The sequence below is a fragment of the Lagopus leucura genome, unplaced genomic scaffold, assembly GCF_019238085.1.
Source record: "Lagopus leucura isolate 7727_CA_CO unplaced genomic scaffold, USGS_WTPT01 Super-Scaffold_100001, whole genome shotgun sequence".
NCBI classification, from domain to species: Eukaryota; Metazoa; Chordata; class Aves; order Galliformes; family Phasianidae; genus Lagopus; species Lagopus leucura.
In genome coordinates this window covers 41,466,978-41,484,391 of record NW_024962262.1, presented here as the reverse complement: position 1 = coordinate 41,484,391, position 17,414 = coordinate 41,466,978, and the positions used below count along the sequence as shown (strand labels likewise).

Sequence of the window (17,414 nt, the reverse complement as noted above, 5' to 3'; positions counted from 1 at the left end):
AATGTTAATACAAATGTTAGTTTCTTGAAGACAAAACCATTATAATAATCAGACAAAGATTAAAAGGATGCTGTACCTTGGGGTCCAGGGAAACCAGGTGGTCCAGGAAGGCCATCTGCCCCAGGAGGTCCAGGGAGTGGTACAGTTCGTCCTGCTTCACCCTTTGCTCCTGTAAATGTAAAGACATATATTAAATATGGGAAGAGATTAAACTAAATAGAGAAGTTCAATCCATCTAGCTAGCAGTGTTAGTCTCTTTATGCCATTACAACCAACATTTTATCAAGTTTATTACAGGAAGTTCATAGAAAACTACAATGAATTAGGTTTAAGATGAGCTTACACCATCCTGTTTGGCCTAGCTGAAAAAAAAAGAAAACTGAACTCAAAAATGTACAAGTGAGCTGCTGAAATAAAATGCTGTTCCACTGGTCTAAATTAGGCTTGTTTTCCATCTTAAATTTCACTGATGCTCACTTAAAGGACATTTTTTTACATTATTGATTGTTTTAAAAGAACATACTATAGCATTACCTGGAAGACCAGGTAAACCTGGGGTTCCAGCAAAACCTCTGTCTCCTTTGTCACCAGGTAGCCCTGCAGTGCCTATCCCAGGAGGGCCAGGTAAACCTCTTTCGCCACGTACTCCAGGGAATCCAGGTTGGCCAGGGGGACCACGTTCTCCTTTCAAGCCAGCTGTACCCTAATTTTTGGAAAGTATAAATGAAGGTTTTGCCTAACTGGCAAGGTAGAATACATTCTTCTATCTGTGTTAATATTTTTTAACTTGGCTTTAGCACAGCATCCTTATCTGTAACACTAAAGAAGGTCAATTCTTTATCACTGAACACCATGGAAAATAACTGGGTTCATGTTACCAGCACATGGAAATCACCCCTAGTGTGCAGTGCAGATGAATGGACCGTTTAGGCTGCTTTCTTAATTGTGGATCTTGGAACAAATCTGAGCTGCAGATCCACATCCATGCCAGCTCTCTAGCATGGAAAGACTTAAAAATATTAGTTTCTACAAAAGATAAGTATGCTGCAACAGAGCTGAATCTTGTATTAATGATCACTACTTGGACAAGTGCGTTCCTTCAATATTCTCCAGATATGAGTTAAATCATTCCATCTAGTTCTTATTATAAAGCTATGAGAAAGAGGAAAAGGGTCAAAAATACTGTTTACACCCACAATTTTGTGAGGGAATTAACCCTGCTCTTAGTCCAGAAAACAGGAAGTCAAATAATTTGGGTATGTCTGAGCTGAATTACATACTTGTATGACATATTCAGAGGGAGGTCAAAATCAAACTCTAAAATACTCTGTTGTTGAAGGGCCCTATTCTTTGCCAGCTCTAGGGAAAACAGAATCTTTCAAGAAGGAATGAAATACTTGAGTAAAAGACAAGACATGGAACAAAGCATAAGGCCAACAAACATAAAACATATATAGGACAGGATGCAAAAATAAAGAATCATGCAGCAGGACACGTGTAAGGATGTATAAGCATAGAAAAACACACATACCGATGCTCCTTTTGGACCTTGAGGACCTGGCAATCCGTCTTTTCCTGGTGTTCCTTCTCTTCCAGGAATACCTGGTTGTCCTGGGAAACCAGGATCTCCCTTCTCACCTTTCAGGATGGAATCGTATGTAAAATCTCCTGGTTCTCCTTTTGCGCCAGGGCGACCTATGAGTCCTGGAGCGCCTGGAGGCCCCTGAAATTTCATAAATTCAAATGTCATCAGTTGCCTATCAACTCTTCAAGTGATAAAAAAGAAAACAGACCTTCAGAAATTAAAGAGTAGATACAAATAAAAAAAACAATTTGGTTCTCAACCAAATTTATTTATTTGTATAAAATTCAAGTGCTATTTGCAGAAGAGCTAAGACTAACAAGACTGAAAGCCCTTTATGACACTTAACTGATGAAAATACACATTTCACATGATTACCAGCATTCATTTATTGTGTACAATTGACATCCATGTTTGCTGGGGTTTAGAATACTATGCACATGTTCAGAAGAAGTTTTGCAAGCACTCAGGGAAAAAAATGATCTATATAGAAATACACATATACGATTTCCAGAATTTCAGTCTTTCACTACATATAGTCTAGGACTTGTATGCACTTTTTTCATTGGAACATTCTGTTTCTAAGTGAAACAGAACAAGTGTTGAACCCAGACTTTATGTCTTATGTGTACCTTCCACTTAAGCCTAAACTAGAATAAAGTCAAAGATAATCTTTCCATTAGGTTTAGTGGTTCCAGAATCAGACACTGATGCTCCGCCATGGATTTGAACAATGTGAGCTAGCAATGCTGGTCTCTGTGTAATAGTTTTTCTCAGACAAACTGTACACTGGATCACCATCTGACTGAATTTTGCAGACCAAAACAAGCTTAAAGGCATTCAGAAATATAACCAGTCCATTTCTGATGAAAGACATTCACAGAACTTCAGAGGCAAGAAAAGAAATATGTAAAGATATGGTAAATATGTGCTGAGAACAAATGCAAGACATAAAAGAAGTTTAAATATACTAAGGTACCTTTTATTGTTTGTCTCTTGCATATTTTGCTTCTTTTATTTTTCTCACCTCTTTCTTTCATGGGCCTATTTACATTATAGTAAATTCAGTCTCTGAGTACTTCCATCCCGTTTATCATGATGGAAACAGAGAATGGAATCCATCCAGTTAACTGTTGCTATCTAAATACAGGTATCTAGCATTTATTCATACTTAAGAGCAAGAAACAGATTCCCTGAGCAAGGAATTTGTACATGAGGTTTGATTTATATTTATTAAGGTACATATCTCTCCCCACTAGTGAAAGAGAGAAAGCTTGGTTAATTCCAGTGTGCATTAAAGTTAGTGCATGTGAAAGTCACTGAGAAGCTACTCATATGTTGCCAAAAATGGAAGAAGAAAACAGCTTTTGGGGGGAAAAAAAAATCTTCAAAGACTCTGGAAAACTCAGTCTACTTACATTAGGAATGGTGTCAAAATCTAACTTATGCTAGTGGAGCATGTACGCTTAAGTTGGTCTTCACAGCATATCACAGTGTATGCAGGGAATCTCAAATGAACTCTGACAAGATCAAATATTATTTGCTAGTACACTGTTCATCTAAGAGTGCTGCTTTTTTAGGCATGTGCTATGATTAGAACTGTTCTGATTCTGATATCCAGCCTAATTCACAGAGAGCTTTGTTACGCTGCATCAACAAAATTGTAGTCTCATTAACTAGGTTTCATAGAATACATGGCACATAGAACACATAAACTGTTGAAGTATACTGCATGCTAACACTGACTAACTGCTTATACTACACTAGATGGCACTCCCTCAATATATTATGCACACAGTAGCAAAGAGTTACTGGATAGATACACTGCTACAAGGGAAGGTCTAAGAAGACATGCAGGTAGTTCATATGAAATCCTACTTTTTACCCAGCTACACTGCTGAGATTATCTGATGGGTAAGCACAGAAATTTAACCCATTTCTGATAGCTGTTTTTTCTTCTCACAGCTAGACAGCACTGCTTCTTAGTTTATTCTGCTAGGTATATCCAGTTCCTTCATTTTATTATATCACTGTCCTGGTCTATTTTTAAACAGAACTATTACACAAATACTGAATATTCTTGATCATATAACAGAAAATACAGAAATTGCATTTGCTAAGGTGTTACTTACGGGCACGCCTGGAAGGCCATCAAGTCCAGGTAAGCCTCTGTCTCCCTTGAAACCTGACTGTCCCGGAAAACCTTATCAAAGACAGAAAAATAGAATTCCATTTATTACATTCTTTTACAAATGACTTGTTCAATGTGAAACCTTTCTGACTCTTACAAAGTGTCTAATTAACAAATGGAACTCTGCTAAAGTCAGTGAAGTTGTCCACGTTCATGTGCTAATATGTTCCATGTGTCTTCATTCACATGCTCAGAAGTTGATGGGTCATCTGACCTACCGGGCCTGTTAGCCTGACCTCGGTGCCACGGAAGGTTATGGAGCAGACTGTCTTGAAGGATATCACATGGCATGTGCAGGACAACCGGGGGATCAGACCTAGCCAGCATGGGTTCACGAAGGGCAGGTCCTGCTTGACCAACCTGATCTCCTTCTATGATCTAGTGACCAGTATGGCGGATGAGGGAAAGGCTATTGATGTAGTCTACTTAGACTTCAGCAAAGCCTTTGACACTGTCTTCCACAGTATTCTGCAGAAGCTGGCAGCCCATGGCTTGGACAGGTACACCCTTGGCTGGATAAGGAATTGACTGGAGAGCCGGGCCCAGAGAGTGGTGGTGAATGGAGTTCAATCCAGCTGGCGACTGGTCATGAGTGGTGTTCTCCAGGGGTCAGTGCTGGAGCCTGTCCTCTTCAATATCTCCATATCTTCAATACGTGGCATTTCTCTGATATGGTAGCTGATAATTCATATCTTTTTGGCCACACTATTTGATGCTAGAATTGGGAACTTTATGTGTGAGCTACTGCCATGCCTGAGTATATAGAGCAACTGTTTCCCATATTTTTCACTTTCACAATTTGGATCACAGTTTGCAAAGATGCTCCACTGTGGGCAGCTTCTGCTTCCTCAGTAGCTCTTGTCAATTTCAGTGGGAGTTAAGAATCAGGCCAAAAAAAAGAATATCCCTTTTTTGTTGTTGTTTTCCCATTAGTTTCACAAGCAATTTGATTAACAGGAGAAAAAATAATCAATCATAATATACACTACACTTTCAGATTTTAGTCTTGGCAGTTAATTTTCAGGTAGTCAGTGTTTTTTTTACCTGCTGGACCTGGTAGTCCTTGTGGTCCTGGAAGTCCAGGAGGTCCTACTTTATCACACAAGGCACAGGTTTCACCTTTTTCACCTGGAAAAAAAAAAAAAAAAAGTAATGAATAACAATGACAAGATTTACGGCAGCTGCAGCAGGCAGAATCCAGTGGCAAATGTCAATTTAATACACTATGTGTTGGAAGAATAAAAATAAATATGCTATTTCTAACTACTTTTCGAATTCTCTTCGAAGAGAATTTATCAGTAAACTGGTATTCAAAAGCCTTTAAAACTTTTGAAGGAATAGAATGAAAATCAGCTTACATATTATCCTATAGATAATATTTAACAGGAAAGTTAGAAGGGACCAAACTGAAGAGGATCAAAAGGAATATAAATATACAAGGTATAGAAGATAGGAAAAAACTAAAGTGGAAAAAGAAGAAACTACAGCCACTGGAATTTTGCAGCTTTAGAAAAAAAAGCCTGCAGAATGAAATTAGGAACCATTATGTAAATGATCGTAGCTCATTTATTGTACATATCCATTTAGTTGATACTGCTAAAACACATAGTTGACAGTAGTCCTACAAGTGTAGCAATTTTAGATTCAATTATAGCCAAGGTAATGATTCATAAACCATTTCCTTTGCCAGCTCATCTTCCCTTCTCAAATTCTTCTTCAGAAGTCATACTTTAAATTGCTGTGAACAGCTCAATTTGTACTTAATGAGTCTGTACTCAACCCTTTTTTCTTCCTAGCAATGTGTAGGCTAAGTGAAACATAAGTGAAGTCTGTGTCAACCAACTCAGTAGAGAATGTCTTTCTTTTACTCACCAGAGACCCACCCAGCACCTTGCACATTCATGGACTGTTTCTGTACCTAAATTAAGTACCGTTTCCCTGAATCACGTTGAGTCGATCAACACCTTGACATATCCAAGCCACAGCATACAAAGCAATGGGAAGAAACTGTACTTTCACTTGAAATAATATTACCTTTCTCTCCCATCTCTCCTGGAAATCCATGTTGCCCTGGAGGTCCAGGTATACCCGGTGCACCAGGTTGCCCCTGCTGACATTGATCAATTCCATCTGTAATTGAAATGCAATAGAGACAATTGTTTGGCAAATGCAAGTTTCTATTATAGGGCTGCAGTTATGAATGTCTCAGTTAAACGTATCTGTGAGAAGTCATAAATCAGGATAGCCTTTCATTTTTCTGTTTCTGTCTTCTAATTTGAAAAACTAACTGGAATTCTTTCTTCTGATTCCAGACAGACCACTTAAGAAACCCATCAAATTACAGAAATAAAAGATGGTTCTGCCATAACAAGGTCAAAAACAAATCTTACAGAAAACGTATTTTTATTGTAAGCTTGGCTATGAGAAGTGCTTTGGATGAAAAAAATTATCTTTTAGCCTTGAAGGAAATGAAGAATGTTGGTGTTCTGAAGAATGTTTTTTATGTAAGAATTTTATATCTAACCTAGAAATACAGTAAACTTTCTAGGTCAAGAGCAGATTGTTAACATTTGTTTAATTCTTTAACCTGAAAAATCCTTCTGAAAATGTGAAACTAAGTATACTAGGAACTGAAATAGGTAAAAAATGAGAAGATTTAGCAAATGATATAGGAATACAAATTGAGCTCATTCTATTTGATGTTATGACATAGGTTCTGACCTAACAAAAACTAACGTCATTTTGGCCAAAGTCAGTAGACAAAAAGTTTGAGTGAAGTTTGGGAAACAACAGCTAGAGGTAAGGAAGAAATTATTTTTTCCCATTACACATCTGAAGAAAGCTGAAGAAGTGTCTGGAGAAGAAGCAAAATTAAGCAATGAGAGAAATATGTTTAATAAAAAAATGGGAATTGTTCTTGTTAATATAAGGGACAAGGTGAGAATTTTCTATTTAATTCCCTACATTAAGGGTTGCATTTTGTACTGGTTCATTGGCAGACACTTCTGGTCTAGGAATTCCATGAAGAATAATGTTTTTTTCAACAGTTTAAGACTGTTTAATCTACTGTAATGGGGTTATCATCTTCTATTTCATATTTAACCTTTAAAAAATTTACCAAAATCACAATTTTAGAAAGGCACTATGTAGCTTTCAACTTTCTAATAAAATCTATTGGATGTTACACAAAGGAATCAAAGGCTGCATAAAATAAACATGCCATCTGCACACGCCATTTAAAGTTTCACCTGACCCCTGTCATCTGTAGATATTTTGTAATCTGCTAGAGAATTGTAAGTAAAACACTACTTTTCTTCTCATTGTGTATGTAAAAAAGGTAATTCTTATGTTAAGATTTACACCCAAACAACATAGAAAAGTTAATTTGTAGCATTTACCTAAAACTGTACAAACAGAGTATTACTTTTAATATTTTCTATTTTCTATTATCTGTCTTAGTTCTCTTGTCATTTCTACGTTATTGCTCTCTAGTTAAATAACTTGAAACACTTCAATTTACAATTACACAATACAAAATCTAAATGAACATTGTGAGGAACCAAAAAACATATAAATGGTTAAATATAAATGTTTTGTGTTGAAACAATTTGTTTGCAATACTCTTTAAAGGCACAGATGGCCTAGGGTTCACAGGAAGTACATTCGTGACAAATACAGTAATAGAATCATAAAACACAAAACTAAGAAGAAACTGGAAACATCTAAATCTGGTATTTGCTAAATAAACTATTAATATAACTGTGCATAACAAGTAACCCTAACATACATGCTTCTTTATTTGAATTACGTTTGACGTTGACTGATACGTACTATCAAAAATGGACTTCTTGTGCAATGTCTAGTTTAGTTAAATACTTTATCTTCCCATCTAAAAATGCTTTATCAGAAGCTAATTACACATAGCTATATAACATGCTGTCGTTACTATAAGTACTATTTGTATATATTTGTCCCATCGTTACTAGCACTTCATTTACCACTATAAGGTAAGTGTTAACCTCATTCTCTTGTAAGATAATTTCATTTTACAATGAAAACTTCTAAGAAGTTGAAAAGATTGTGGACTTCAGTATGAAGTCCTTATACGTGTTCAGACTGTGTTACATATATTGGTACTGCAGACTTGTAAACCGTGATAAATGATCAGCATCTTTTATGCTAAAAACAACATTAGTATCTGGTATTTTTTTTTTTTTACTCGATCCATTAACAACTCATACATGCTTCTTCCAAGATATAAATGCATCCCGATTATAGCTTTTATAATCTTTTCTCCTTTATCATGACCAGGCAGTGTGCGTTACTGAGACTTCACAACGAAAAGCAGCTTCATTTACCTGTTACACCTGGAGGACCTGGTGGGCCGGGCAACCCGGGCGGGCCTGGGAAACCATCTCTTCCAGGAGGTCCAGGTATAGGGAATCCCGGAGAACCCTTTTCACCCTTTTCACCTCTCTGGCCAGGGACACCAGGTGATCCTACCATGTCTGGAACTGGTCGACCTTTGAGCAAAGTAAAATACAGGTGAAAAAAGTTGCAAGTAAAAAGAATAACACGATCAACACATTAGCTTCCATTGGGTTTCAGAGAGAAATGGGAAAATCCTAGTGCAAAATAAAGTGGTGCTGTACTTTTATATTTGATGATTTATAAAAAATTCAGGGCGTACAAAAAATAATTCCCTTCCATTAAGTTCCTGAGCAAACAATGGAAAAAGCGACTTTCTGAGATTTAATTTAACCATTTTTTGATGGCTGGGAAAAGGTGCTGATAAAGGAATTCATTTAGTTATTACATTTAGAAACCATTAAATTCTTCCTTATCCCATAATAACTCAAATCTTGAACACATCTGGAAGTGGACATCATCTGTAAGAATTTCGGTAAATAAATAATCAGGCTAGCAGATTTTCAGGAGTGCTAAAACCAAAACTGCATATAGGAATAATAAATAAACAGCAGCCAAAAAAGGCAAGCAGCTAAACAGACAGAAAAAAATTGTACAGACACACAGGTCTTTCTACTTTAATGAGTTTATTAGCAACTGATCATTAGACTTATCTACAAAACTATTTTTAATCTTCGGCCACAATGCAGGGTGATATACTAATCTATATATAGATCTATATTAATGTAAATCTTAACTTCAAAAAGGTAATGACAGATGAAGAGCCACCATTTCTCTTTAGGGATTACTACAGCCTATGGTATATAGCATCTCTTCCCTAAACTGTGAGGAATTTTGGCAACTATCCAACCCTGGTTCACAAGAATTTCATACTTATGTCACTACTAAGAGTTGCCAGAGCCCTACAAAAAGAGCAAGGCTGTATCACTTCAGACATACCAGAAAAGCAATCCAAGGAAAAAGTCTAGGGTGAGATTAGGCCCTCAGAAAGGCTGTGACCTGGGTACCACGTAAGTCATGCTGGAGGCAGCTGAGAAGACTGCTTTTCAGAACTCTCCACCCAAGAAGGACAAGAAAAAAGTGAACGAATCAGTGGCCATATATTCATACCTGGAATTCCTGGGATCCCTTGTGCACCAGGGAAACCTTTAAAAAGAGACATTTTCAATTAGGCAATCAAGTCAGCAATGCCAACACAAGTGAACTTCTAGCATATATTATTTAAGTAATGTGTGCTCTCTGAATCAAAGGCTAAGTTAAATAACCCACAGATGTCTCCAAACAGAACACTTAGTGAAAAGGTTGTGTGAAAAAAATAGGAATGCTCAATTTTTCCCTATCTACTGAGGAATATTGCAAACTATGCAAATCAATTTTAAGATTAAAATCTATTACAGGAATCCTTGTGCTTGTATTGATTTCTGTATTTGTTAAATAATCACACTGGTTTATTTAACCTCCATAAACCCAGACGCCATGTTAACCTCATCCAAACTGTTAATCAAGTACAGTTTTATTTACAATGAGAAGAAGCATGACAGAAACTATGGCAAAATGTAATAGCTTGGAAAAAGATTAGATAAATGATTGGAAAATTCTGCTATTATATAGAGCCCCTAAGCTTACAGACAGCGGGATTTTAATTTCCTTTAACATGAAAGGAAAAGCAGTCAAAAAGACAAGTCAAAATACGTACCTTTTTCACCTTTTTGACCTTTTAGTCCAGGCAAACCTGAAACGCCAGGGTCTCCCTTTTCACCAAAAGTATCTATTGGTCCAGCATCTATAATCTAAATCACAGGACAAAGACAAAGACACTAGAAACGTGCAACTGTGCTCCAGTTTTATCACATCCATTCCATCATGACAGTACAGAAGCCACTTTGTTTTGTGATAACAGCTTTGAGAAGTTTTGGTCATATCACCAACCTCAGTGATAGGTAACAACTGTTGTGAGAGTGTTGTAGTTGCTGAGAAAATAAGGATTTCCTACTCTACCAAAACTTTTTCATATCAATAGTTAAGCGGAGAGGTTGGTAGCACCTTTCCGAATGAAGATGATGTAAAGAAACCTCAGCATATTCTCAGCACTGATCCATTAGGTTAGTATTACTTTTCATCTTAAAATACACTATTCTGGAAATCTCTGCTGTTAATTTGAGTTATACATACAGCATACTCACATCTGCAGCGCAACACTCAAGAAGCATGTGCCTTCTTTCAATACAAATTATCAGATGTTGGGAATTTTCTCACTTGCCGAGAAAGCAGCAACATTAATCATGTATCTGCTGCTGATTAGCCACAGTTTTCATTTGCTGTATAAAAAATATTATAGACTACAAAGCTGACATATATTCTTTGGAACTCTCTTTTGGATAGTTTGTATGGATTAAGAGTTTTGCAGTCAAAAACATTCAAAATTTATATGGTTGGAGAGCTCCTTTCCCAAATTTCAAATATACTTAAAAATAAGGCTTCCAACTTTTGTTACCACTGAGAAAAACTGAGAACATGATTAATTTGAATGAGATCAGAATATGCATAGTCTCTTTTTTTTCCTCAATGTTGGAGTGCTTTGACTTTCTTAAAATGTACATCTTCAGTTAATTTTGAAATAAAACAGTTTATTTTACTTACTCTTCCTGGAGGCCCTTGAGGACCTTGATCACCTTTTTCACCCTAGATCAAAATACAAGTTATGTTATAAATCCAAATCAGATGTTCTTCACCTTAAAACAGAATTTCCTTAGCAAATGAAACACTTTGATACAGATTCATACAAATTCAAGGTGCTAAGCACTTGGCATGCTATAAGCAATAATCAATTAGCTAGTAAGACCTGCTCAGTTTTACACTGTATAAAGAGAAACTGGGATTTTTAGAAACACACATTTGTACATTCAGTGGCTAAGCAAAGAGCTCGTAAAAATAAAGCCTGCATTAATCAATTCACACAAGAGACCTAAACCAGGGATACCTAAGCAATGTTGATTTTTACTTTTCCTAGTCTGAGAAATGACTTAACAACACAGCAAAATCCATTTAATACTGCTCTGCATGCATGTGTTGTTTCAGTGTGATGACCTGGCCAAGCTCTTATCTTGTCACTGTGAGAAGGCAGTGACTTACCTTAGCACCAGGTTCCCCAGGCCGTCCTGGAATCCCAAACCCTCCAGGCAAGCCCTGCAAGTAAAAGATGGTGGCACCAGAAAAAAACAAATACAATTGCATATTAGTTCTGGCAGCATCAAAGTTAAACTAGCTGAACACAATTTTAAGTGAACAACTTGCAAGACTAGAAAATTTCAGCCACTTATAACACACAGACATACGGACAATGTTCAAAATAGTATTGGAAATTTGGTGAAATACATACGGCTTCTCCTTTTGGTCCTGGTTCACCATCTTTTCCAGGCTTTCCCTGTAAAACAGCCAAATTCCACTCTGCTTAAACGTACAACTACAGGTACAAAATTTCTAAATACAGTGAGTGATACACTAGAACAAAACAATCATACTGTAATGTATTTGTTAGAGTCGTAACACAGCTAACAATGTATAACACAAGAGGGTATAACACAAGAAAACTTTGACTGCCTACTGCTTTGCCTTACTTTGCATTTACTTTTGTGAAGGAATGACCTAATTTTGCTTCAGCTGGGATCAATAGGAGTCTTGCCTCTGCCTTCAGCACTGCAGCCATTGTCATGGGGTTTTTAGCTATTTGAAAGCATGTTATTTTTTAACAGGGTGTTATTACTATCTTAAATTGTACCTCTGGCCCTTAGTTGTTTGATATAAAGCAAATTTATTGTTTCACTAATCGTTTCTAAGTTTAATTGGCTTATGAAAACAATACAGTGACTGTAATTATGTTACTGATAAACATGAGCATACTTACCCGTGGACCAGGCTTCCCAGGTTCACCTTTTTCTCCTCTGTAACCTGAGCCTGGCAATCCCTGGAAAATAAATGTACACCAGATTAATAACGCTGTCAAATTCAAAAGTAAGTTTTCTTTTATCAAATAAGTATAAAGAAATTCAGAACCATCATTAGATTCTTCAATATTTTTATTGCAATTTAAAAAAAAAAAGCACAGTACTTACTGGGATTCCCTGCTCACCCTTTTCACCTGGCTCACCCTAAAGAAATGACAAAAAATGCAGATTAGCATGCAGAATTTTACTCATAACTCATTTAGGGTTTTAATCATTTATTTCTTCATGTCAGACAGCATGATTAATTCTGTTCTCCTCTCCAAGAACTATGCCTAATAGCAGGATGTACAAAAAGAAATTGGACAAAACACAAAAATTAAATCCATTAAGCTAAATTATTATGCTAGTATATATTGCTTAAAGGGTCTTATTCAATAATTGAAAAATCAATTAGCATCAGATTTTATTGAGGTGATTCTGTACATGAGAAGCCCAGCATAAGCTATTTAATAGAATTTTTTATAAAATTTGAGGTTCACAGAACTATGTTTATCTATCCTCTTTCTTCAGAAAGTCTTCAGTCTATGGTTATATGCATTACTTATTTATGCAATCATTTATGCATTTATCATCATGTTTTTATGAGAAAATTCTAAAAATACCATCAAGATTCATTACGTAAAATAAAACAATTTTAAAAAGTAAGACGTAGGTGACTCAATATTTTCTTCCTTCTCTTTTATCTTTCTTGCTAGTTCTAATGCTTAAACTGTGATGAGTACAACAAGATCAGTCATCTAAAGTCTCACCTTTTCTCCCTTTATGATTTCGCTTCCTTTTTCTTTCATGTGTGGTGTTGGTCCTGGTGGCCCTGGGGGACCCTGGATCCCTTGTTCTCCCTGTCAACACCAAATTTGGGATATTCCATTAAAAACAGTACTGAGGCCAACCTTGGGAAGACAAAAGTAGGTCATACTCTGTTTTAGTATTTATAGATCAACAGCAGGGTAAGAACTTCATCTGCTTATATAATGCAGAAGTAAAAGCCCCTCATAAAGGATGGATGCATTTCTGCCAAGCAATAACACATATCAATACCACTTATTTTTTACACATAAAGCTAACATATCCAAGAAATCTCCACATACTGCTGTTGTCAAAAATTTTCAAGCAATGTTATGATAATAAGTTAATTTCAGTGATGTACCATCTCATGAGAAAGCCTATTCAATGGGAAAACTGTGTTTCAAAATACATAAATAAGATAGTGGATAAAAAAAAAAAAAAAAAAACACTTTTGTAATATATTTTACTTACACTCCAAAAGGCCTCTGCCAATGACACTCATCAGAAGCTGAGCCCTAAGAAGGTCTCAGACACAATAAGTTTACCCAAAAACCAATGACTGCCAAGCATTTCTTGGCTTCTGACTGTGCAACATAAAACACTTCAGCCTAGAGCCTGTTGAGAAAGATAACACTAATCTTCATAAGCGTTACTTCCCACTTGATGGGCCAAGGCAAAGAGAATGCACACGATCAGTTACCAAAGCTAATACATGGTAACCCAGCAACACATCAATGCTGAAAGAGGCATGGAGCAGCCAGGAAAGCAGTATTACTGTGTAAAACAGGACAAAAATAAGAAAGGTCATTTGCTTGGTATGACTGCAGCAAAGGACTTGGAGTTGGACAGCATGAAGTGCCATGCTGTGTGATGGGATATTCAGCATTTTTATGAATAACCTGGCAGTGCTGGTATCATCATATCCAAACTCTATAACTGCTCATGAATTCTATTCACTTAGTTATGAGTTACAGATTTGATTTACTCAGCTGCCCCAAATCCACAATGCCATTGTACTGATTTTCTCCACAGGTTAATTACAAGAGTTTATTTATTTGAAACAAATACAGTCTCCAGAGTATTTCTGGCAGCTGTCCACTCAGTCTTCAACAAAAACATACCTTTTCACCTTTGGGACCTTGAAAGCCCAAGCCCATGTAGCCCTGAAAATAAAAATTACAGATATTAAGTACATTTTTATCAGCTGTGAATATGTGCATACATACACACATATTAATGTATTTTGTACATAACTGAAGTCAAAGGAAGGTATAAAAGACATTAAATGTCTTTCAAAGGCATATGTGAAACAAAGAAATCACATCCTAATCTTTCTGGTGTCACAACAATGTGTGAAAAATTATATAGAACAAAATTTACAGATCATTTTAATGTCAGTATGGTCTTTTTAAAAACATTTTACTGATAAATTTTGACATTTTAAAATACGCCCAAATAACCACAGAATGTTGTAATTACTACTAACTTGATCAGCCGGGATTAGAGACCAAACCAAACAAACCAAAAGTTAAAAATATCTCTATGTGATGCCCCCCATTAAGAAATAACAATTGATCTCGAATTGTAAAAAAAAAACATTCCTTTATGATCATTAGTTTCCAAATTTGGGGGTACCAAGTAGACAATCTTTTTAACACAAATAACTTACCTTCTCGCCTGGTGGTCCTGGCGGCCCGGGGCGACCCTACAAGACAGTAATTTTTTAGCAGATGTGTATATGGTATATTAGGTAGAACAATTCCATATTCCATTATTACAGCAAAAATGCAGATCTTTCCATTAAGTCAAGATAAAAAGTATTTTTCTGCTACTGCCTGTAGCTTCTAACTTAGCCTACATAATATATACAAACAGAAACTGTCAAAGGTCTGTCATCAGACCTTTCTTTTCAGTTAGGTGTGCTGGATCTATTCAGTACGTATGCAAGAGACAATTACACAAAATATATGGTGCTGTACTGCAAAATAACTTTATTGCTGACTTTTTTCCCCCAATTTTGTGCATTACTGACTACCTGTGGTAAATACTAATGCTCATCTTTCATTAAACTTGTTCTTTTTTACCTCAGCAAGTGCAAATGCTTACTAAACTGTATGTCCTTTACGACAGGATAAGTATTCTAACACAGGTGTTCACTTCAATAGCCAGAAATACTGAGTGGACTTCCATGAGATGGAAATAACTGATCTCTGCTAATGTTACCTGCAGCCATCACAGGAAGAGAAGATAGTCACCAGACCTGACAATATTTCAAGTAGTTAAAGTGTCTTAAAGGCAATCATCCAAATGACAGGCAGTTGGTACTGCCTTGCTTTCCACTGTACTTCTTACTAGACTGCCCATAAGAAAAATCTCAGCAAATATTTTCTTTAGATCTGGCTGCTATTTTGTGGTTTATTTTCTATAAACTAAGTGGAAGAAGAGAAAAAAAAGGAAGAATAACTATTACAACTCCATTCCTGCCAAAGAAAACTCCAAATCTGCAAGAAGAGGACACTAGGAGCAGCTGCTATTGAAAACCATGTACCTTCTCAATCTTGTCACAGTAGAGTTCAGAAGACTAAACATGAAGCCTGGAAAGGCAGGTTGTCTTACCCATATCTAACAAACACCTTGCAGGATTTTCCTGTAATAGAGTTCTTTAAGTGAGTCATTAGAAGAGAAACTTACTGGTTCTCCTGGAATCCCTGGTGGCCCCATTGGTCCCTGAAACCCTGGAGTTCCAGGTGGACCCTATAAAAAATAAAAAGGTAAAATTAAAAAGTGATACATATTTTTCAGTGTTGTGATATTTATTTAATTTTAATTTAAACTCACAGCTATTCAAACATCATTTAGACTTACAGGTAGTCCAGGTTGGCCAGGAAAGCCTTTATCACCTTTTAGCACACTAGGAGGTAGAAGACCAATCACTTCACCTGGATCTCCCTATAGTTAGAAAACAAAAAGAACAGTACTTCAACATCCACTCAAATACATTCAAAAACATTCAGAAGAAAGTTAGAGCTATGCAAACTTTGAAAGGTTCACTTTAAAAAAAGTCACCTCACTTAAATTCAACTGAAAAATAGCATCAGTTATTTAGTAAAAGTTAAGAAAGGATCACAAACGTCAAATGTCCTTTACAACCGTCTAAGGAGATTCCAGTACCAAATCATTTATCCCCTAATTTTCTATACTTCAGTGGGTAAGCAGAAAGATTTTCCCACCAAATCTATCAATACTACAGTAATACTTAAGAATCAGAATACCTGGTCTGGCTGCTAAAGGAACTGCTAATGGAAATAGGTTGAGATCCTATCCTTATACCTAATTTGGAAATCAAAGTCATTCATAGAATCCTTTTCCTTCGAAAAATGAACCCTCTTTGTCCTCTGGAAAACTATTCCAATTGTTATCCACTTTTTTACATCCTTTTTTTTTCTAATAACAAAAGATCCCATTGTTTCCTGCTTTCCAGTAAAAAATTTCAATGTTTTTGTGGGCCATTTCCCCCAAAATTTTCTGTATGTGGAGTGGTTTGCATAAGTGAAATGTTAGTATCAAAATTAATTTTGGAACAGTAAAACTTATCCAAATTTTTATGCATAACTTAGTGACCACTATACTACTTACGCATCGTTAACAATTTGTGCTACTTTTTCCTATTGTTTTCCATCTAATTACTACATTCTTAAAACCTGTCTGGAACAACCCATGCATTCAATTGTAACGAACTGGATGCTTTTCCACTGCCTTTACTTAGGGGCACTAAGGAGCCGAGTACAAAGTGAAGAATCCTGGTACAACTTTTCAGACATTAAATAAGGACTGATGGTCTCACAAGGTGCTGATTTCATCCTAATTCTGACTGCTACAAAGAAGATATGAACACATTTAGGACAAAATGTACCTTAATTCCAGGAGGTCCTGGGGGTCCCTGTGAAAAAAGACATATTTGATGTTATTTTCTTTACAGAACTAAAAAATCCTTAGAGTTGGAAGACACCTCTGGAGGCAATTTAGTCCAACTCCCCTTAATGAACAGGGACATCCACAGCAAGATCAGGTTGCCCTGGACCTTACTCTTCAGTATTGTGCATTTTATATTTCATAATCTATATAGCTCCATAGAATACTGTCTATATTTCAAGAATCAGAGTTGAAGCAAGTGAATGAAGCATGAAGAATCTACTTACTATGCTCCCAGTCAGTCCTGGTAAACCTGGGGGACCTACTGGACCTCTTTCACCCTACGGGGAACAGAGAAATTGGTTTTGTTTAGAGAACGTATGCTTGAGGGATGTTCTTATTTCAACACGGGGATATGGAAGTGTCACCTTTGTGCCATTACATCCTGGAATCCCAGGTGGACCAGGAGGGCCATCTTGTCCAGGAATGCCCTGCATGAAAAGGAAGTACA

At 36.4% G+C, this 17,414-nt stretch overlaps 1 protein-coding gene across 1 annotated transcript in view; it reads right to left on the bottom strand.

Moving 5' to 3' along the window:
- Nucleotides 1-17,414, bottom strand: part of COL4A1 (collagen type IV alpha 1 chain) — a 112,393-nt gene that overhangs the window by 30,495 nt on the left and 64,484 nt on the right. Inside the window, exons 6-27 of the mRNA XM_042868500.1 lie at nt 17,332-17,394; nt 17,191-17,244; nt 16,905-16,931; nt 15,857-15,940; nt 15,683-15,745; nt 14,661-14,696; nt 14,113-14,154; nt 12,955-13,044; nt 12,314-12,349; nt 12,106-12,165; nt 11,581-11,625; nt 11,334-11,387; nt 10,842-10,883; nt 9,898-9,991; nt 9,312-9,347; nt 8,132-8,296; nt 5,808-5,903; nt 4,818-4,901; nt 3,715-3,785; nt 1,532-1,723; nt 535-703; nt 77-169 (exon numbers count right to left, since the gene is read on the bottom strand). Of these exons, the coding sequence (XP_042724434.1) occupies nt 77-169; nt 535-703; nt 1,532-1,723; nt 3,715-3,785; nt 4,818-4,901; nt 5,808-5,903; nt 8,132-8,296; nt 9,312-9,347; nt 9,898-9,991; nt 10,842-10,883; nt 11,334-11,387; nt 11,581-11,625; nt 12,106-12,165; nt 12,314-12,349; nt 12,955-13,044; nt 14,113-14,154; nt 14,661-14,696; nt 15,683-15,745; nt 15,857-15,940; nt 16,905-16,931; nt 17,191-17,244; nt 17,332-17,394 (1,696 nt within the window). The remainder of the gene's footprint in view (nt 1-76; nt 170-534; nt 704-1,531; nt 1,724-3,714; nt 3,786-4,817; nt 4,902-5,807; nt 5,904-8,131; nt 8,297-9,311; nt 9,348-9,897; nt 9,992-10,841; nt 10,884-11,333; nt 11,388-11,580; nt 11,626-12,105; nt 12,166-12,313; nt 12,350-12,954; nt 13,045-14,112; nt 14,155-14,660; nt 14,697-15,682; nt 15,746-15,856; nt 15,941-16,904; nt 16,932-17,190; nt 17,245-17,331; nt 17,395-17,414) is intronic.